Raw genomic sequence first — 21,763 nt, forward strand, 5'->3', positions numbered from 1 at the left:
CACGTCCCCTCATTCCTGCAGGTGTTCCAGGCGATTGGCTTTAGTGTCGGCGTTGAAATAAATTTGATTCGCACATTCCGTAAACTTTTGCGGCCGATACTGCATCATGTCCTAGTAAGCCTTTCTGTGGTTGTCTGTGGATAGAAATATTTATCTTGCTCCAGTAATGGCTTCCTGTTAAGAGACGCCACGCTTTACTAGACACCAATATACTTAACTGGCAAGCTTAAGTTACCTGCAGAGGCATATAAAAGTCTTAGTAATGAGAAGACGTGAAGAACGTAAAAATAAAGGGAGGGCGGGGAAGAATGTCACCACCCCCACCTAAATATCTTTTCAATTAGTGTACCAGCGGCTCAGACTTAGGTCTTAGTGATCAACACATCCCATGCGTTCGTTTATGCAGGCATGTCAGCATATTTATTCCGACAGCATTGGAATAACAATGATAGCACGCACTTGGCGGTGTCACAAGAAACAACACTTCTTGCGGGCTATTGGCTCCTCTAACCAAAAAAAAAAAGGCACGGCCTTCCCTTCGAAAATAACCAAGGATATCAGCGCTAAATATAATGCTTCCTTTCGTACTGTGTGTTACGCTTTGAAATGGGGGTTGAGTACTTACGGCCGTCGAATCGTTCCCATTGTGATAGGAGCTGTTTCTGCTCGAACCTTGGCTTCGAGCGCAGCAGTCAAAGAGTGTCACCGTGTTACAGAGTGTTTCGCAAGTAAGTCCTCCACAAGTCGGGCGCGTAGATCATTTTTTGTATAACGTTACACTCAAGTATAAACAGCGCAGGGGTGCTTCTGAGCAAAGCACCTATGCCTCCAAGGAACTTTTCGCCATTGCTTCACGCTTAGTCATACCGACGGCTTCAGACAGTAAGAAACAAAATGTCAGAAATATCACAACTGAAGTCTGGAACAATACCCATACGAGAGGATATAGACATGTATATACGCTTTGTTTTTCGTACATACAGACAAATTAATAACGACAAATTTTCCAATTTTGTGTATGTGTCTCAAGTACCAGTACTCCTGGTGAACGAAGTAACTACCGCGTGCATAATGGACAACGTTCTTAACTCAAGCAGCTCATGGTGCGTAATGTTCGTACTGGAGTAGAAATACAGGTCAGGTGCCCCTGAGGTATTCTCTCAACACAGCCGATAAAAGGCTGGGCGATGGCGCCAGCATGAACGGGCCGTCGTAGCTGAATGCTGAGAAGCACGTGTCCTTCGCCGTCCGGCTCTGGCCCGCGATCTCTATGATGGCCGACACGGTCCCGCCGATGGTCACCAGCGCGCCGACGGCAACGGCGACTGCCAGGGCGATCTTCATGTTTCTGCCAAGCGTCCTGCAGATAAGTGCAGATCACAAACTGATGAAACGAGAATACAACAAATGAGAACGAAAGACGAGTTAGAAGATTAGGAAGAAGACATTAAAAGATTTTAGGTCGGAGGAAAAGAAACCGTCCCGTCGTATTTTTGTAGGCTTATGTTAATGGAACATCATGATGTTGTAATAAGGGAGTAATTACTCATTGGCATCCACCCGAGCGCAGCCATACGGCTACAAAGGAAAGCTATACAGCTTTCTCAGAAACTTCGTAGTTAAAGAAAAATTTGTCCTGGTCCGGCGTTCGAACCCGGGACCACCGCTTCACCGGAGCACTCGCTCTACCAACTGAGCTAACCGGGACGGCAAGCTTATGGTAGGGCGAGAGCGAATTGATCATTAACTCGAAGTTGGAACAAGCTTGCCGTCCCGGTTAGCTCAATTGGTAGAGCGACTGCTTCGGTGAAGCGGTGGTCCCGGGTTCGAACCCCGGGCCAGGACGAATTTTTCTTTAACTACGAAGTTTCTGAGAAAGCTGTATAGCTTTCCTTTGTAGCCGTATGGATGCGCTTGGGTGGACGTCAATGAGTGATTACTCCCTTATTACTAATCTACACCACCTTGGGGGATTCCCCTAAACTTTTGAGCAATCATTACGATGTATTGATAGCCGATGTGATATCAAAGAACCGCGAATGGGAATGGGCAAGGCATGACCTGCGGAGATCAAACAACGATAATCCCTTGGGATAATCGAGGGGACATCGAGAGAATGTAAAAGCAGCAGATTGCGTCAGATGGTGAGGTTGGCGGATGAAACTAACACTTTCACGGCGTTGCAGGTCATCACTGGGTTGCGTCATTTATTCATGCTGTGGGGCCACCAATAATAGACGTCACACGATGAAACCGTGGTACCGTTAAGATTTTTCATTATACTTCGTAAAAAACCACACAAGCCAGCTCGCTATTGCCACTTGCTGGCTTTCCAAAGAAGTTGGCGTCACCAATAGCTCACTAGTGGGCAATGCCGCACCGAAAAAAAATTTCAGGGTTGTCCACAGGTGGACCACGACGCACAAAGGTTCATCATCATCATCAGCCTAACTACGCCCACTGCAGGGCAAAGGCCTCTCCCATGTCTCTCCAAGTAACCCTGTCGTTTGCCAGTTGCGGCCACCTCTTAATCTCATCCGCCCTCCTCTCCTAACTTTCTGCCGCCCCATGCTACGCCTGCCTTATCTTGGATACAAGGACCCACCTATCTTGCACTATGTTTATAAAGAAGCGCTTTCAGGCTTACATGTTATAATTTCATATCCATTGTTAGAGTCAACACGAGGTCCGTATTTTCGCAAAGTTCGTCAAAAGCGCACCAAGTTTCGTCCTGTGCGTTAAGCATTGTTGGCCCGCTTATTTTGTTTCAACGTAGTTTTACCTTCTCGGATATATTCATGGCCTTCAGTTGTCTTAGTTATATCTTAAGCAGCAGCTGATTTTCGCCGCATTTCAGGCTCTTGAGCACAATATTTTTTAAACATGGGGCGTTTATACCACTTCGCTTTTAGCGCATTACAGCCTCATGTCACGCTGTACCAATAACCCTCAACTGCTACTACTGCTATAGCAGCTAGTATTACTATTACTTTTTTCCTCGAACCTCAAGCAATTCTTTGGTCGAGCGCCGGAGCTTTTTCGTGGTCCTTTTGGGTTTTTTCAAGCTTTTTCGTCTTTATCTGTGGGCTTCGGTGACATGTGTAGTCAGTTATCATATTGCCTGTTTTTTTTTTATTTGTGATAATGCGTGGGCAATGTTTTGCGCATTATCACTAGTACCAAAGTATTAGGCTTATTCTTGGGCTTGAATTTACTTCGACTAACTATTTATTCGATTAATTGAAGGATCAATATATTGATTGAATAAATAATAGAATAACAGATCGATTAATGAACCGGTAAATGTCAAATAATTAACTGCACAAATATTGGAATATTCAATCAACCTATTGATAAGTTAATGTTTCATTGATTAGGAGCTATCTGCTTGATAGAGCAATTGATTGCATAACTGGTTTGGTTTGGTTTATGGGGTTTAACGCCCCAAAGCGACTAAGGCTATGAGAGACGCCGTAGTGGAGGGTTCCGGAAATTTCGACCACCTGGGATTCTTTAACGTGCACTGACATCGCACAGTACACGGGCCTCTAGAATTTCTCCTCCAAAGAAATTCTAGCCGCCGCGGCCGGGATCGAACCCCCGTGTTTTGGGTCAGCAGCCGAGCACCATAACCGCTGAGCCACCCCGGCGGCTGATTGATCATTAGTAGTAAGATTTTTAATTCAAAATTTGTACGGCTACTAATATTTGTATTGGTACTGGTAAAATACGAAATATGCCCTACATTAAGAATTTAATTACCATAGCTTAAAACAGCGTAACGCAGCTATTTATTGATACTCTAGAATTGCCAGGTACAATAGGTATTTCCGACAAATTTCAAAGCAAATCGGTAGCATACGTGACGCGGTAAGAAGTGTGTGTTTGTGTTTGGTGTGCGTGGTGTGTTATGCCCGCGCGCATTCGTTACCCGCGTTGTCACAGCGTAAGCAGAATTAAAAGCGACAATTAGCAGAATGGCCAGCCAACTAACCTACACTTCAGCACTATATCGACCTGCTCCAATAGAAAAAAAATTGGCAGTGGCTTAGTTCGCCTATGCCACGATATACATAGCGAAAGCACAGCTGGCGAAGCGAGCGGAGGCGAGCACAACGACGAGGCAAGCGGTATGACGTCATCCCAACGGCGGTGGCAGCTCCGCGGCGAGGCGCGCGGTGTGACGTCATGCCAGATGGCGCGGCGAGCGCGCGGCGTCCGCCAGCTGCGGCGGTTGCTAGGCAACGGCTCAAGGTCGGTCTCTGTGCCTCCTCGGAGCACCGCCACAGCGAAATCGCAAGTTCGTGGCCAATGTAGCTTTCGCTACAAAATGCAAATGGAACGATTCCTGGAGTGTAACATAGCGTACGTTTTGTTATCCGCCGGAGATTCCTGGCAGAGCTTGTAGTAGAAGACTGGCGGCAGCACAAAGACCAGTGGACACAGGATCAGTGAACCGACGAGGGCCATCAGGGGGCCCAAGTAGGGGACGGCTACGGCCAGCAGAGCCGCCAGTAGCGATAGCGGAGTGTTGATCTTGATGCGACGCCAAACAGCACCTGCGAAAGTACGTGGGCGAGCCATGAAGAACACGTACTCTTGAGACACAATGATTACAATGCAACCACAAAGGCGGACCACTCTGTCATCCTCGTCAACATCATAATTACCCCAACTGAGTCTACTGGAGAACAAAGCCCTCTTCCATATCCCCTTTATTAACCATTAGCTCTGGCAGCTACGGACACCTTAATCCCGCAAAATTCGTAATCTCGTCCTCCCACATTATTCTCTGTAACACCTTGCGTTTTGATCCCTAACCCACTCTGACCTCTTTCTCTTAACGTTATATCTGCATTTTCCTCTTCATTCCTCGATACGCTGACCTTAATTTTATATTTATATATGTATATATATATATATATATATATATATATATATATAAATAAGATGGTCGGTCTTCCGATCGAAACGTCGAGTAGAATAAATATGTTTCCTTTAACGAAGCGTATACTTCGCTATATATATATATATATATATATATATATATATTGTTACGTGACGGCAAGCGATGAAGAAAGGACGGCATGACCGATGGCGATGATATGATTTAATGTCTGCGAGCCTAGCACGAGCGCTCCTGCCAAAGCCACTGCCCGCTTCGTCGTCTTCTAGTCCGTCACATGACTCGGGGCCACGAAGCGATCGTCCCGATCGCGCGAACTAGAAGAATGCCACAGACGATGACAAGCAGGACTTGACGATGGGCGTGGCAGAACGTATGAACAGAGAAGAAAATATGAAGGGCTTGCCGTCACGATGAAAGCAATGATGAGCGCGTGAAGCCAGGTCCGCGAAGACTGAGGAGCCACCGGTTTCTGGAAGTCAACGTCGAGGCCCGTGGACACACCCAACGGCAGGGGCTGGGGTACTTGTTTCTCGTGTGAGTGTCGGTGGTCAATGGGTTCTCTGGTCAGTGGCGGCGGTCTCGGTTCAGTGGGGTCGTAGGTCGTTGGGTCTTCTGGGTTCTCATGTGGGTTCTCATGTGGGCGGTGAGTGGGGTCACAGGGCAGTTGCGGCGGTCGTTGTGTCGTCGGGTCTTCTGGTCGGGGCTTGGGGCGGGGCGGTGAAGAGCGGCGGCGTAGGGGCATTCCTGGCAGGCTGGAGAAGCGCCGGAAGGTGCGAAGCCTTGAGCTCTCCACAGAAGACCTCGGTGTACAGCAGGCTCCTAAGCTCCGGGACCGGGATGAAGAAGGTACCCCGCACCTTACACCAAATGTTACGTGACGGCAAGCGATGAAGAAAGGACGGCATGACCGATGGCGATGATATGATTTAATGTCTGCAAGCCTAGCACGAGCGCTCCTGCCAAAGCCACTGCCCGCTTCGTCGTCTTCTAGTCCGTCACAATATATATATATATATATATATATATATATATATATATATATATATATATATATATATATATATATATAACTTGGTTGGCCTCCGCGTTTCTGTCCCCGCTGTTACAAACTTACAATATGCAGCTGTTGAATACCTTCATCGAAGCGGATACTTAAAAATTGCTCTTCTTGACCTGAGAGTAACTGCCAAACGCGCCCTACCCTTTTCTTATTGTACCATCTATTTCCTCTCCTTGTAAGGATCTGCGGTCCTTACCTGGCGTGCCAAAAAAACAGACACATCACCAGAATAGAAAATTGAACACTCGAGCAGTGGGAGGAGGACCTTACCAGCTCGGAACTCGGAAGCCAGCAACTGCTGCTCAGTATAGGGAACTGCTTGGGGAAAAGTTCAATGGGGTCCTATAAAGAGGGACTCCGCCCACCAATAATTGATTCCCAATATTATTTTTTCCTCCTCTACTACGTGTCCTAAATAGATGCATTCATTCACCCTTTCTAATGCTTCAGTGCTCATCGTAAGCTGTTGCGATCTCGCCAAATGGTTCTACAGTGCTGCAGTTTCTTTCATTTAGGCTCATCGTTCTGAATTGCCTATTGAGGTCCTCAATCATGTCCTGCAATTGGGGCCATGAGTTGCTTAGCCGGGAAATGGCAGAGACAAACTGAAGATTACTAAGGCATTGCCCACTTGGATCCGCAACGTTTCCCAATACAGTTTTTTTGTGTACCTCCCATAAACATGCCGGAGATGATAGTTTCAAATGATGTCTACCTGTCTGACACCCTGCCTAACTGCCACTGCTCTACAGTCGGACAAAACAAGCACTAAGCGTCAAATGCCGCCTACATGAGATCCTCCCACCAAAGACTTCGACCAAGTGTCGTTACGTAATCTGCCATCTCGTACCTTCCGGTATCACAAGCGGTTGGAAAGTGCAAGACGATTGGCAGTGAAAGCACGGCAACAATACCCTTACGGGTATTCGTGCAGGGCCTCGAGGATATTAATTTTTCGCTCTTGAGTTGTAGCTGACTGCGTCGTCTACCAGAAGAAAAATCTCATGTTGTGGAGATATGTTATCGCGATCCTGAGTCTCTTGAGGCGAAAGCCGTTAATCACTCATACTGTCGTCCGTTAACAAGGCGTGTCACACGCGTTTAACTCGGGAATTAAATAGATAGAAGAAAACCAATGGTATCTTCAGATAGAGGAGGGAAAAATGAGCCTAGAAGTCAAGTTTGTAGACAATAGATGAATTATTTCACTAATTATAGGCAAAAATGTCGAAATTGTGAAACCTTAGTGGCTTAGCGCTTTAATCAAGGAAAGCTTTTATAGCTTTGGTTAAGCTATTTAGCATTGCATTTGCTTGTGGAATCTACGGTTTATGGTTTATCGTGGTTTAACGTCCCAACGCGACAAAGGTTATGAGGGAGGCCTTAGTGAAGGGCTCCGGAAGTTTCGACTACTAAGCTTCTTTAACGTCCACTGACATCACACAGTACACGTGCTTGTAGAATTTCGCCTTCATCGAAATTCGGCCACCGCACCGTCAGCTGTCAGAGAAAGCCCAGCCGTACGCATACTTAGATAATCCTGATCACCCATAGCTTCTAACCCACTCTCTCTTAACTGGATCACTTTCTTCTCCCTCCTTTCCCCTGAAGGTGAAGAGCGCTATTTTCCTCTCCATTTTACCACCTACCAACTGTGGCAGGGGGCCGTCACCAGCCACGGTTGACAGGTGGCAATTGAATTAATTTAAATTCGGTAAATCACGCTTCATTTTTAAGTTACGTACAAATAATTCATGAAATTATAGAGGTCTTCAGGCTCACACCATACATTACACACAAGAACGCATGGCTGTATGGCTGAACCGAAGCTATAAAAGATAATACGCACGTAGAGCCTTAAACAAATATCTACATCCACAAAAGTTCCCTCCTGTGTGGTTGAGTGGCACTCTTGTGGCGCGCGGGGAAGCCATATGCATTGGGGGCCGAAAACAAACCTTCCGCTCTACTTCTGACACACTGTAGACACAAAGCGAAGCACACTGCACCATCCAAACTCAAACTGGATGAGCTGTGTATTTTGAACGAAGGCTGCGTACGCTGAGTTACAAACGTAGTGCAGGAACCTCTTAGATGGCATGAACTAATGGACAAGAAAAAAAATCCAGGAGGCACTTTGACTGTCTAAAGTGCGTAGAGGCGAAAGCGTTTTCCGCACCTCTTTGACTGCCTCTGTGGCACTGGTGACGTTACTGCTTGATGACGTCACACCTGATTACTGACTAAGCACTCATTAATGACCAATTAATAATTAATGAAGCTTGAGCTTCGTCTTTAGGAGTGGAACGCGACAGCGTATGAGCGTTGAGTTTGTTTCCGCGTTTACTGGGTTTCATTAACTAATTAACTAATCATTATTAGCTAATAATTAATTTTCATGCACTAATTAACTTACTAAATTAACTACTGTTCGTACATCTCCTATATCATTAACTGCCATTACTGATTTTTCAAGTAACTGTTGACCATTCTTACTATCATACTGATGATTGATAGGAGCCGGGGATGCACGGATGGACGGACACGCTATCTAGTTTAAGCCATAAACGTCTTTCGCCTTGAAAACACTCCCACGGGGCACTCACGCTTCCCGTAGTCCTGGGCGCGGTCGTGCTCATCGCGTATCACTTCGGCGACATTAGACAACTGTTGACAGCAGAAGATGACGAGAAATGCGGCGGCCAGGCGAATACCGCTGGCGGCAGTGGTCAGCGACAGCACGACGTTTCCGTTTAGGAAGATGCCAAACTTCTTGTAGCCCACCGCCCCCACCAGTAGGCAGCAGAATGCGTTTCCTGTTAGGGTTAGAGAAAGTGTCTCATTAGATAACTGGCAGTGCTCACACTTTCGTAAACGTCCTGCTTCTTTATCGTCTGCGTCTGGCCGCCGCAGTGGCTCAGTGGTTATGGTGCTCGGCCGCTGACCAGAAAGACGCGGGTTCGATCCCGGCCGTGGAGGTTGAATTTCTTTGGAGGAGAAATTCTAGGGACCCGTGTACTGTACGATGTCAGTGCACGTTAAGGAACCCCAGGTGGTCGAAATTTCCGGAGCCCTCCACTACGGCGTCTCTCATAGCCTTAGTCGCTTTGGGACGTTAAACCCCACAAACCATAAACCATCTTTATCGTCTGCCTTTTTTACCTCTTCCATAATCCCTTGCTTCGTGGTAGGTTACCAGTGTTGACCCACTGTACGACTGCTACCGCGCCTTTTCTTAAGACTACTTATAACGTCTATACACACGCGCACATAGCGTCCAAGAGGTATCTCAAACTGTTTCATGACGTTTTACTACCTCATGTAAACTTTGCAACGGTGTAAAATAGGAATACATAGACGAGAACTTAGTCGGTCTGGTGTTGACGGAAACCGATTTAACATTTCATTTGATTTGGTTTATTCGGGTTTAACGTCCCAAAGTGACTCAGGCTATGAGGGACGCCGTAGTGAAGGGCTCCGGAAATTTCAACCACCTGGAGGTCTTTTACGTGCACTGACATCGCACAGTACATGGCCTCTAGCGCTAATAGACAATACGTAAAACAGCCGCCTTGGTGGCTCAGTGGCTATGGTGCTCGGCTGCTGACCCAAAAGACGCGCGTTCGATCCCGGCCGTGGCGGTTAAATTTCTTTGGAGGAGAAATTCGAGGCCCGTGTACTGTGCGATGTCAGTGCACGTTAAAGAACCCCAGGTGGTCGAAATTTCTGGAGCCCTCCACTACGGCGTCTCTCATAGCCTTAGTCGCTTTGGGACGTTAAACCCCACAAACCAAACCGAACCGAACAATACGTAAAACAAACAGCGCTAACAGGGCGTTAGCGCTGTCTGTTAAAGCTGTGCAATCGGTTCCCTTAGAAGAATACAGGACAACCACAGGACTATCACCAATCGCCCAACTTTCCGCACTGCTTGTCTTACTACACTGCCTTAAATCCAATGACAACGAAGCTTGAACTGCATGAGAGAGGGCTGCGTGCTCGGGGTAGTTACAGGACATCGGGAAAGAGGTCACATGGGTCAGCGCTCGTCAGTTAACACGTGACGCGTGCAAAGAGGTGGTCACGTGGTCCCGTCGTTTCCGAGAGAGTCGCATAGACAGCTCTCGCTGTAAAAGCGTCGCCGAGTGCCTTCTTTGCTTGCTATTCATTTTTAATCGGCACATTTTCTATAAAGTATTCGTAGAATCATACTAACAATCATACACTGTATTACGGAAGAACCAAAATACATTTTCTAGGTATGCTGAACCCCATCACGACTTCTGGTTTGGTATATGGTTTATGGGGCTTAGCGTCCCAAAGCGACTCAGGCTATGAGGGACGCCGTAGTGAAGGGCTCCGGAAATTTCGACCACCTGGAGCTCTTTAGCGTGCACTGACATCGCACAGTTCACGGGCCTCTAGAAATTGGCCTCCATCGAAATTCGACCTCCACGGCCGGGATCGAACCCGCGTCTTTCGGATCAGTAGCCCAGCACCATACCAATGAGCCATCGCGGCGGCCCCAAATCACGACTTCTGAGGCGGCGTCCGGTGGATGGAAGCGGTGGCATACATGAATACCATTTATGAAAATAATATTACATGCAAGACATCACGAAAGGACTAATTATGTTTCGTATGGAATTGAAAAGGCCTTATTTATACTTAGACTGAAGTGTAAACGTTTCTGATGTTTATTTAGGCATAGCGTAACGCAGAATGAACGAACATGTTCACTTTATTTAGTGCTCGCAAAGGCGAAATAAATCAAACGCGCACATGCAGCTCCTGAAATGAAATTACGGGCAATTTTTTTCAAGAAAATCCGGAAGCGCCCCTGAGCTTAATTTAGTCAAACTTTCTAGCCCATAGAGGCAATCTTCGACGTTATAGTATGGCGATACTTTTTGTTTATGTGAAAACACTTGTTGAGAGTTACATGTATGACTGAAGTTGGTTACACTCAGCTCTGGCTGTTGCTTCACTAGACCTGTGCCTTCGGACCTAGTCGAGTGCATTGCTTTGTATACGTGGGATTCCGATCCCTGACTTAAATTTTTTCCTGCCCTTTCTTGTGGCTTTTGCAAGGCTCATAGATTAAGGAATCGATAAATTTGTCGTATAATTATTCTACTCGTGCGTAAAAATAATTTTTGTTCAATACATTGTTCATTATCTGCTCGCTCAGGTATTCGTGTAGTTTATTGTTTACACTTTATAATTGTTAATTTAAACACTGAAAAATTGATTCTTTATCTAATTCCTCACCGCGCATAAATCGTCCTTTTGTGCGTCCCTTCTCTCGATATAAATCTTAATAATCGAAATATTGACTGATTACCTAATACCTTTTTCGGTTGAATTATTGGTTTGTTAGTCCAATGTTCAGGGGAATCGCCCAAGGAGGAGTAGATTTCCTTCAAAGGAGTTATTACTCACGCTAGCCGTCTCGGTTAGCACAGTTGGTAGAGCGACTGCTCCGGTGAAGCGGTGGTCCCGGGTTCGAACCCCGGAGCAGGAAGAATTTTTCTTTAACTGCAAAGTTGCTGAGAAAGCTGTATAGCTTCCCTTTGTAGCCGTAAGGCTGCGCTTGGGTTGATGTCAGTGAGTAATTACTCCCTTATTACTATTAATCCACTCCACCTTAGGGGATTCCCTTAAACATTTGACCAACATTGTTCCCGCTTCGAGTTATTGATCAATTCGCTTTCGCCCTACCTAATCTTGCCGTCCCGGTTAGCTCAGTTGGTAGTGCGACTGCTCCGGTGAAGCGGTGGTCCAGGGTTCGAATCGCGGACCAGGAAGAATTTTTCTTTATCTACGAAGTTCCTGAGAAAGCTGTATATTTTTCCGTTTTAGCCGTATGACTGAGCTTGAGTTGATGCAACGAGTAATTACTCTCTTAATATTGTTCGGCTATTTGACTAAACTATTTCCGTTCTTGGTTATTTTATACATTAGGTGATTGAGTGACTGCGTGAACAAGCGACTAAAAAGAGTACGCATGCACTTCCTCCTACTCACCTCCTATGCCACAAGCTGCCGCTTTGGTGAAATTCTCCGGCGTCATCATGTCGCGACGAATGTTTGTGAAGCCATACACGCTTGCGTGGATGAATGCCAGGACTCCCAGGGCAACAAAAAACGAAGTTCCTCCTGTCTGACCGCTTGAAACTTGAGTGACGTCTCCGATGTCCGTACGGGATGCGAGTTGTTTAAACAGGCTGCCCAAATCAATGACCGTGGAGGACCCAAGGCTTTGCATGGGGTTCGGTCTGCTTTCCGCTATGCCGGCCAACAGAAGACACAGCAACGTCAGTGCAAACGGCACATAGCCGATGCTGGTCCTGTCGAAGAAAGGACCAGACGTAAATGAGCATTTTTTTTTCTTTTTAAGGCAAGTGAAGCTGCTTCTCCTTATAAAAATTGTCTATAGGCAGTCTATAGACTTCTTATACACTAGATATTTCTTTTTGTTCATTCGCAGTCTATAGACTGTCAATGAACAAAAGTCGACTAAGAGTGTATGGTCATAAATCTATAGATTGTCTATAGACTGTCGTAGCATTTGTATTGCATATAGACTGTTCTCTAGGATTTGTCTATAGACAGTCTATAGACTTGACCGGCAGTAGTCTATGGACAGTCTACAGACTACTTATAGACTATATATTTCTTTTTGTCCATTCATAGTCTACAGACTGCCTATGAACAAACGTCCACAAGAGTTTATGGCCATAAATTTATAGATTGTCTATAGACTGTCTGTAGCATTTGTATTGCATATCGACTGTTCTCTAGGATTTATCTGTAGACAGTCTATAGACTTGACTGACAAAAGTCTATAGAAGTCTACAGACCGTCTAAAAAAATTTTGTAAGGGTCATGCGCAAGTGGAGTTGCTCTTTCGCTATGCTATCACACTGTTGAACTCCTCACGCAATTCTCGCTGCACCAAAGCATAGATCCAACAATCATTTAAATACTTATTTAACTAGTTAATGTATGCGATTGAGTTAATACACTCTTATTACCTTTTTTATGACTCCTGGCCCTTTACTGAGAGACCTTAAGTGAGAGCCTGGCTAAGGGGCTCATCACCGTGAAGTTCCGACTAAATTTTTAAAAATTATTTGTGTACATTGTACCGCTCTCTGTGTTTAACGTTGGTTGTGCATAATTTTTGTACATTTATTTCCTGCTGTGTAATGTTATTGCTACAAAAAACATCTAACTGCTCATCATGCGCTACTCATTTTCGCTACGCAGTTACCTAACAGCTTAGTTGTGTTGTTCTTTAGACAAAAGAATTTATTTACTCACAGACACACAAAAAATGCCCTCGTATGATACCATGTCAACGCAAATTATAACAGTACAACGAAAAAGGAACTATAGAATGACGTTTTTAGTTTGCATGACTAAGTGGTGAGCTAGAAACCCTATGACACAATAACAACTTGCAACATCATGTTAGTGTGTTCCATGCGCAATGCTATCAGAAAAACACCAGTGTTTGCACCGGCCCCTACGACATTACATTTCGCAAATTATGCATTAATTATCGCGTCTTATCAACAGAAGTAAAGGTGCAAGTGATTGTGTATATAGTCACGGTTTTGCTAAGATACATTTTATACTTCTTTTCCGACTTCAGATGCCGTTTTCAAAGCAGTTCACCGCCTAACTGATTTGATGCCAGTAACATTCTCACATATCCTGAAACTGTCAATGAACGGCACAACTTTCAACCCGCGAAACACAGAGTGACAACATCACTGGAGGATGGCCTTTCAATAGAGTACATTGCATGCTTCAAGGTACGTAGCCTCCAATCCATTCTAGAATGTTTTTTTCCTGACATGAGGAAAGGTATTTGTTGAACAAGAGGACATGTGATCTAGAATAAAATGCTTCCTTGAAGTATAAGAATCCGCCTGATCGTATCGTTCAACAAAGTGAAAAAAAATCATTTTTCGAACTCTGGTCGCTGGATAAAAAAGGAACGACCAACTGTAATACATAAATAATAATCTGGGAAGTAATCTTTTTACATCCCTAGGAAGTAAGAAAAGGACGGTCCTCTCATCGGACCTACCTCCTTGAAAGGATGATCCTATTTAAGCTCCGCCAATGATGAACGCTGTGCCAATGCGAAGACAAGTCGTCTTGTCGAAGTGTTAGCAAGCACCCTAAGGTTTTCCCTCCCTTGTTCACCTTGTGATTATCGAAGGTAGAAAGAAGATTGCACAGTCACCACCATAGCTCAATTGGTAGAGCGAAATGCATAGGTAGTGGGTGCGGATCCCGTCGGCGGCATATCGTTCTCTCTTCTTCTATTTTCTAATTAACTGTATTCCACTCAAAAAAATCATTACACTACTAATCACAAAATAATTAACAGCGCATATAAAAATGGAAAACATTTCCCCTATGTCATCAGGTCTTTATTTCCATGACTGTTGGTTTCCTTTATATGTACAGTCCCCGTCGAAAGTATACGGCCCAAGGGGTTTGCTTGTGAGCCCTGCAACATGCTTCCTAATGCATCTTCAGCGACCGTAATTTGAAAAGAGGAATAAATTCATGTCTTCAATCCTCCCAAGCTTTAGACTGCTAGATGTGCTAGGGAGCCCTGGTAAACAGCTTAGAACCAAATCCCTTGAGCTGTATACTTTTGACGGCGGCTCTGCATCACATAGCGATGCAGATAGAAAGCTGGACGATGGAATTCTTGACAGCCCAGAACAAAAAAAAATTGGCTGTGGCTTAGCTAAGGTTAAACCTGGATATCTCAAAGCGAAAAGCTGCGGCAAGGCGGACGAGGAGCCGCGCGTGTAGTGAATATGGTGCTGTCTTAGAAGGTTGCTTTAGAGACATGTGTTGTGGCGTGCATTCCTCTCGGGTGTACGCCAGGATATGAGAGACAGGCATTTGCTTTCCTTAAAAGGAATTTTCATTTCATTTCATTTTCTTTATGGCCCTTACGGCACGGTCCACGAGATATGAGAGAGGCAGGATTCGTTTCCTTTGCTTAAAACCAATTCTCTTTTCATTTTCCTTTCCTTACGGCGCGGTTCGGGTGTCCTCCGAGATATTAGCGATTCCTCACGCACTGCTTGTCTTTTCTTTATTTTTTTTTATTTGTGCAGTGTGAGACGTCACTCTTTTCGGGTGCACACCAAGATATGAGAAACAGACATTTACTTTCTTTAAAACCAATTTTCATTTCATTTTCCTTACCTTACGACGTGGTTCAAGGTATCCACCGAGATATGAGATAGACAGGCGTCGTTTCCTTTCCTTAAAACCAATTTTCCTTTCATTTTCCTTCCATTACGGCGTGGTTCGGGTGTCCACCATGACGTCACGCAGTTCGCGCATGCGCACCTGTGGCTTTTTCTGACGACGGGGCCCACGATAGCCTCGGTGTTGACTAGCCTAGTGAAGCTTTTTGCTTCAATAGGCAAGCGTCGGGAATGGAGTCTCAAGGTCAGAAGAGACATTTGGACGTGTCATGAAACCTATTACACATCGTTTACACGCGACCTAACGAAGCAAGAATGTCTTGGTACTTCTCGTGAACACACCTCACACATTTCACTGGCTGCAGCACGTTTGATGCTCACATTTGATACACACAAAGAACTCCCCTGTCCCCCCTTCGCGGTTCGTTTTTATTTCATCCCCCTCCACATGTAGAGGGTGGCTAAAACCGGCATATGACATGAATTTCCTCCATTTCTATTCGCTCTATCTCTCTCTCTCAACAGAGCATGGCCATGGGTCACGGGAATTTCCTTCATTTCTATTCGCTCTATCTCTCTCCCTTAAGAGTGCGTGACCAAGAGTCAAAGGGATATCTTATTTCTCACCAGTATCTCCACTGTTGGGCGAAAGGACCAATCACCATAGCCAGCATTACTCCAAAAGCGGTGATGGAGCCGCAGAATATGGTGCCCCGTATGTTGGGGAGCCAGTGCAGGGCGACGCCATAGAACCAGTCAGTTAAGCACTGGGACATAAGAACCACGACCACAGCCTGGATCCCCACGACGTACAAGCACCGCATGATGGCCACAACTTTCCTGCAGACAGTGACAAACGCATGTATGAGCGTAGCGACTGTTCGGTGTAGCTCAGACCTAAGCCGTGCCCGCGTATAAAAAACAGACTGTCGGTTACCGAGCCTCTTCGGTTTATGGGGATTGAACGTCCCAAAGCGGCTCAGGCTGTGAGGGAGGCCATAGTGAAGGGCTCCGCAAATTTCGACCACCTAGTGTTCTTTAACGTTCACAGTACACGGGCCTCTGGAATTCCGCCTCCATCGAAATTTGACCACCGCAGCTAGGATTGAACCCGAGGCTTTCGGATCAGCAGCCGAGTACCATAACCACATATTTGACAAGGTAAGTTGCTGGGCTAGTTGGTTCCGATATTCCATGACTACAGCGCAACGAACGGGACAAGAGGAAGCCCTGCCAGTGTCCTTCTTCTTGTCCCGTTCGTTGCGCTGTAGTCATGGAATAACCGCATAGCCACCGCGGCGGCGGTTACCGCGCCTCTGTAACGCAAGATGCGACGAGAGCTGTTTGTGGTGGGAAATATTTTCCTCGAACCGCTCCACACGGCTAAATCCGCCGAACGGGGCAAAATCTAGTTCCCACCGCTGAGCACAGAGGGCGCCACTGCCTTATCCTCTCGTTCGGACGTCGTGTTACGCCGACACCAATGCCGCAGCTCAGAGAAAAGTGCCATTAACAGATCTAGCTGTATAATACCATGTCCGTTTTGCCGTCCAGCACGAAGAACCGACAGCTACAGCTGTGTTATTATTACGCCGATGCCCACTTTCCTGTTAGATATACCTCATATATCATCATCATCATCCATACCTAATAGCTACTTCAACTTACAAGTGAAGTTCTTCAAGCACCTGACCCGATGACGCGTTCAACTTAACCCATGAACACACGAAAGGAGCACGGGAAAAGAAGTTTTCGGACCAGTGATCGGTGACTGGTATGGAGTCGAAAAACAATATAAATGCAGGCAATGAGAACACCCTTATTGCACAAAGAACAGCAAATAAAGTAATACAGACCCATAACGACCAAATTGAACACTGGCAAAAAATAACAATATATGAGTACGCATAGGATGTTAAAGAGAAGTCCAGTAAGCATGCACAAGTGATAGAAAAATGCTGACCCTAGCAGCATAGATAATCGGCACAATATTGGAAATGTATTGGCAAAGGCAGATCCTTCATAGGACCGCAGTGGAGCTATCAATTTACAATATTTTTAATACTTTACAATTTTACAATATTGGAAATTTTTTGGCAGAGGCCGATCCTTCATAGGACCGCAGTGAAGCCATCCATTTCCGATATTGGCCCGATTACTTGTGCTCCTTTGGGATGGCACTAACTCCGGTATAATTACGTATTAGTCCCAAATAACCGGTCCCCATGTCCTTTTAGGGTTCAAGCAGGCCTGAGTCACAGCCTTTGTGCGGTGGGGGAATGCGAAGTTTTCAGTTACTCAGGCCCAGCTTTTCACAAGGTTGCGGAGGACTAACGCCATCTCTCGGCGGCCATTAGCGAACATCGCGCAACTTTGGGGGTATTTCCCTCTAAACTGCCAGAAAACTAGAGCTGAGAGGTGCTACGTGAACATACTGATTTTGGTGGTCTACTCTTTCTACAACCCAACAGAATCGGACTTGAAAATATTTCCTGCACTGAGAGGGGTGACGGCCCAATGAAAGCAGACACTTGTTCATCACTGGAAAAGAAAAGGTGGACATTTTAGCGTCCTTTGTTGAATTCAGCTTATACAACATTTTTCGGAACTCCAAAAGAAAGTAGGAAGCGGTTGGCAGCACTAGTCATGAGTGTTTTCCGTCGCTCTCGTTTAAAGCAAGGTACGGATTTTATTGAAGTATTATTGCCCAGAACAAGATCATGCCCGCTCAAAAGTAATACTTTCGTACCCGTAGGTTGGCCCCAGTGCTCTGGACGCAATGTCCGGGTACTGCGTGAACCAATAAAACCTACGGTACTCTTCGAAACGGGCTTCCAGAATTTCGCAGCAAGACTTCAGCAGGATGGCGCTGAACATCGCCAGCGCTGCGAATATGGCGAGCAAGAGGATAGCGCTCCAACCTGCGAAGTCAAGAAGGGGAGAGAGAGAGAGAAAAAAAAACGTTAAAAGCATACAATGGTTGGGTGGGCCCTCATTCCAGGAGCCCATTGGCTTTTGCCGCCGCTCTTGCCCCGTTCACCAGCAGAACCTGGTCTTCCAAATGTGTGCTGGACAGTACCACCTCCTAGTCCTCCATTGTTGGGTTATCGATACTTAATATAGCTTGTTCATTAAAACTTCCTGTTGGGCGAGTTTGTATACCCCGTTTCATACATAGCAGTCAACGCAGCGAAGGCTGCGGTGCCTGTTCGCGCTCCTTGTCCGCATCGTAATGTAGTGCGTCAAAAGCGAGAAGAGTAATGAACTTAAAATTAAAGTAAATGTTGGTCGCTATTGTAGTATAATAATAAAAGTGTTTTATTTTGCAAATAGATTGCTTTTTTTATGTTCTTCAAAACTGAGTGCCTTAGTTTTCTCGTTTTTTTTCGGCTCCTCCTGTATCATGTTTTCGCAGCTAGGCCGGCCGGTAATGTCGTCTGCTTTCGTCTTTCGGTTTCTGAGTCTGCGAAAATGGCACCGTTATCTCCTACTCGCTTGTTTTCTTCGCCCACTGCGGCTTCAAAAACATCTCCTGCTCGCCTATTCTCCAAGCTGAAGTCTCCGAAAATTTCAAAAGACTGCACGCAGGTGATTGTCAACGTTTACTCTAGCGTAAGGAAACGCTTCCCGGAGAAGACTGTGCGTGAAGTTCTCGGAACTGTGGGCGAGATGACCGGGGTGAGCCCCTGGACAGTTGCGAGGTTCAAGAAAGAAGGTCTCTCTACTGGAATAAGATCACCGCAGAAACGGCCTAGCAAGGTGACAATATCTAGCTCTCGCAGTGTTAAGTATGACAGCTTTGCACTCAACGCCATCTGATTGAAGTTACATCGTATGTATGCCGTACACTACATTGCCTTGTCCCTTCGAAGCAAGTAAACAGCGCTGTGTTTTTCAAAGTAGGCATTAGAGTCTGACGGTTTCGAGTTTCTACCTCATGAATCTTTTAAGCCAAATAAAAAAAGATAAATGAAAATAACCAGCCAAGCCGGGAGTCGAACCTTGGCCCCTTATAAAATGAACAGACAGGCGCGCGCTTCGTACCACTCAGCCACGACGCGAGGCGGATGGATTTTTTTCTTTATTGCATGGAAGAACTTCCGTAGAAAGGAAGAAAACTTCAGTCAGACTGGTTCGCGTCTCACGTTACCGGGCTGCTTAATAGGAGCCCGCCATAGCCCTAACTCAACACTGCATCCCCATCAAAACATCAAAATTCAGGGAGGCACACACATGCATCTAGGCACGGCAGCCAGCTTGGAGGTTATTCGCGGGCAGCATAAACACTCCTCACCAAAGCACACTGTTCACGAAACACAGATTTGGACGATCTTGGTGGCTCGGCATGTCTGTCCATCATACGGCTTTTCCAAAGACTGAATAGTCCCATCAACATAAGCAGATCATAAGGCACAACAGAGTTTTTGTCAACAGGCAGAAATCTAATAGTGTATGGTGTAATTTCAATGTCCTTCTTAAGAGTTCGTTGTAGTATGTGCCAAAAGAACATGGCATCACGGCACAGGATGAAGCAATGATCAATTGTCTCAGGCACGTTACACAAACGGCAATTCACATTCCAGGGTACAAACATTCCCTTGTCATTAAGAAATGTCTTGACAGGCAGCGTCGCTGTGTGTGTGTGTGTGCGTGCGTGTGTGTGCGTGCGTGTGTGTGCGTGCGTGCGTGTGCGTGCGTGTGTGTGTGTGTGCGTGTGCGTGCGTGCGTGCGTGCGTGCGTGCGTGTGTGTGTGTGTGTGTGTGTGTGTGTGTGTGTGTGTGTGTGTGTGTGTGTGTGTGTGTGTGTGTGTGTGTGTGTGTGTGTGTGTGTGTGTGTGTGTGTGTGTGTGTGTGTGTGTGTAGGCGGACGGATACATTTCGCTTGTTTTTTGCAGCGGACTGCTTTCGTACCTTTGGCAGCGTTGACTCCTATGTATGAAACGGAGTATAGTTCATCTTGATCTAGAAGAGTTTATAGCGCAAAGACACGGACAAGAGAGACAGCGCTTGCATGTGTGTTTCGTCTCTTTTGTCCGTGTCTTTGTTTGCGCTATAGACCCTTGTAGATCAAGATAATATAGCTGGGTTTTTCTGGCATGCCGGTGGCGCTGATGAACACTCTCAAGGTTAGGTTACTTGTAAACATAAATACCCGCGAAAGCAGAAGGTTTGACAGCCGTCGCCGTAGCTCAGAGGTAGAGCACCGGACGCGTAATTCGGAGGTCGTGGGTTCGTATCCCACCGGTGGCATGTGGTGGTTTTTTCTTCTGCTTTTCTATCAATTAGCTTTAAGCGATAACATATTCAGTAATATTCTAAATCAATCAACACCACAAAATAAATATATGAATTAAAAAAAAATCCCCTGTGCCCCTTGGTTTCTGTGGCTGTTGGCTTCTCTCATATTTATAACGAGCCCCTCATTACCCTTCCCTTGTTTGCTTAACCGTATGGTATAAGTCAGCCACGTCACAGCAGAAGGCGCAATGCAGGTCGTACTAATATGGAAACGTATAGCTGAATACTTCAAAAAATAAGTTAGCTAAGGGGTTAGTTGGATAATAAGTTAGATAAGGGGTTAGCTATAACGGCTCTTTGACGAAAAAATCATCATTCGGCTGTTAAAACTGAAACAGCACGAGAAATTCGATTGTAAACTATTTAGTGGACGTAGAAGAATACCACATGGTAATCCAGGCATAATTATACCTTACTCATCATTACAAAGAAGAAAACACGCACGCAAATGTAAGGTGTCTGTACTCGGTTAAGTTCCGCTTTAAGAGTACGATAATATATCTTAATGGGTAAATGACCATATGTGCGCAATAGGTAAATCTCTACTTAACATTCATACATCATTGGGAGTCATCATACCAAATCTTGGCGCAGTGGTGCAGCGGTTGAGCGATGCGCCAATCCCTTGCGATAGAAGATGCTGCCACCGGTATACGGCTTGTGCAACACAGATTGCACTTGCCGCTCAACCACTAGCGACCAATCATTGATTGAACTGTCACCTGCCACGGTTCCCAGTTCTCTCACAATCCGTTGGGCAGGTTGTGATAATGCAACAAAGTTACGTCGCCTAGGTGGCCCACTTGCCTCCTAGGCTGCTGCTCTGGGGATTTTTCGTGGATTTTTTGTTCACGGTCAACGATGCTGACGTCGCCGCCAGAATTTCTCCGACACGAGCTCTTTAAGGCTGTCGCAATAAAGACTTGTTCCTTTAAAAGCTCTGCAGTTAAGAAAATTACGTACATACGATTATCAACTAAACATTCCTACCTAGTACACCGAGTACGGGAGTACAGACACTGAACTTTAACTTGCGAGTTTTCTTCTTTAAAATGAAGCACGAGACATTAGTATACCTGTATATAGACCACCTCGTGAAGTCTCCTACAGCGACTAAATAATTTGAATTGAATTTCTTCTTGATGCGATCTCGGTTTTAGTTTCATCAGCCGAACGACAGTTGTGACGTCGAAGTTCGCTGTTGGTAAAGTTAGGCTTGGAAAAGACTGAAACGTACCCGCTGATG

At 45.7% G+C, this 21,763-nt stretch overlaps 1 protein-coding gene across 1 annotated transcript in view; it reads right to left on the minus strand.

Annotated features, from left to right (window-relative positions):
• Positions 1 to 397: 397 nt before the first annotated feature.
• The window catches only part of LOC149330275 (uncharacterized), a 30,541-nt gene continuing 9,175 nt past the window's right edge, over positions 398 to 21,763 (minus strand). The window contains exons 3-8 of the mRNA XM_089560873.1: positions 17,970 to 18,141; positions 15,848 to 16,060; positions 11,997 to 12,319; positions 8,576 to 8,785; positions 4,370 to 4,559; positions 398 to 1,360 (exon numbers count right to left, since the gene is read on the minus strand). Coding sequence (XP_089416999.1) covers positions 1,138 to 1,360; positions 4,370 to 4,559; positions 8,576 to 8,785; positions 11,997 to 12,319; positions 15,848 to 16,060; positions 17,970 to 18,141 — 1,331 coding nt within the window. The 3' untranslated portion in view covers positions 398 to 1,137. The remainder of the gene's footprint in view (positions 1,361 to 4,369; positions 4,560 to 8,575; positions 8,786 to 11,996; positions 12,320 to 15,847; positions 16,061 to 17,969; positions 18,142 to 21,763) is intronic.

The sequence above is a fragment of the Amblyomma mixtum genome, chromosome 9 (genome assembly GCF_055824585.1).
Source record: "Amblyomma mixtum isolate Tamu chromosome 9, ASM5582458v1, whole genome shotgun sequence".
Lineage (NCBI taxonomy): Eukaryota > Metazoa > Arthropoda > Arachnida > Ixodida > Ixodidae > Amblyomma > Amblyomma mixtum.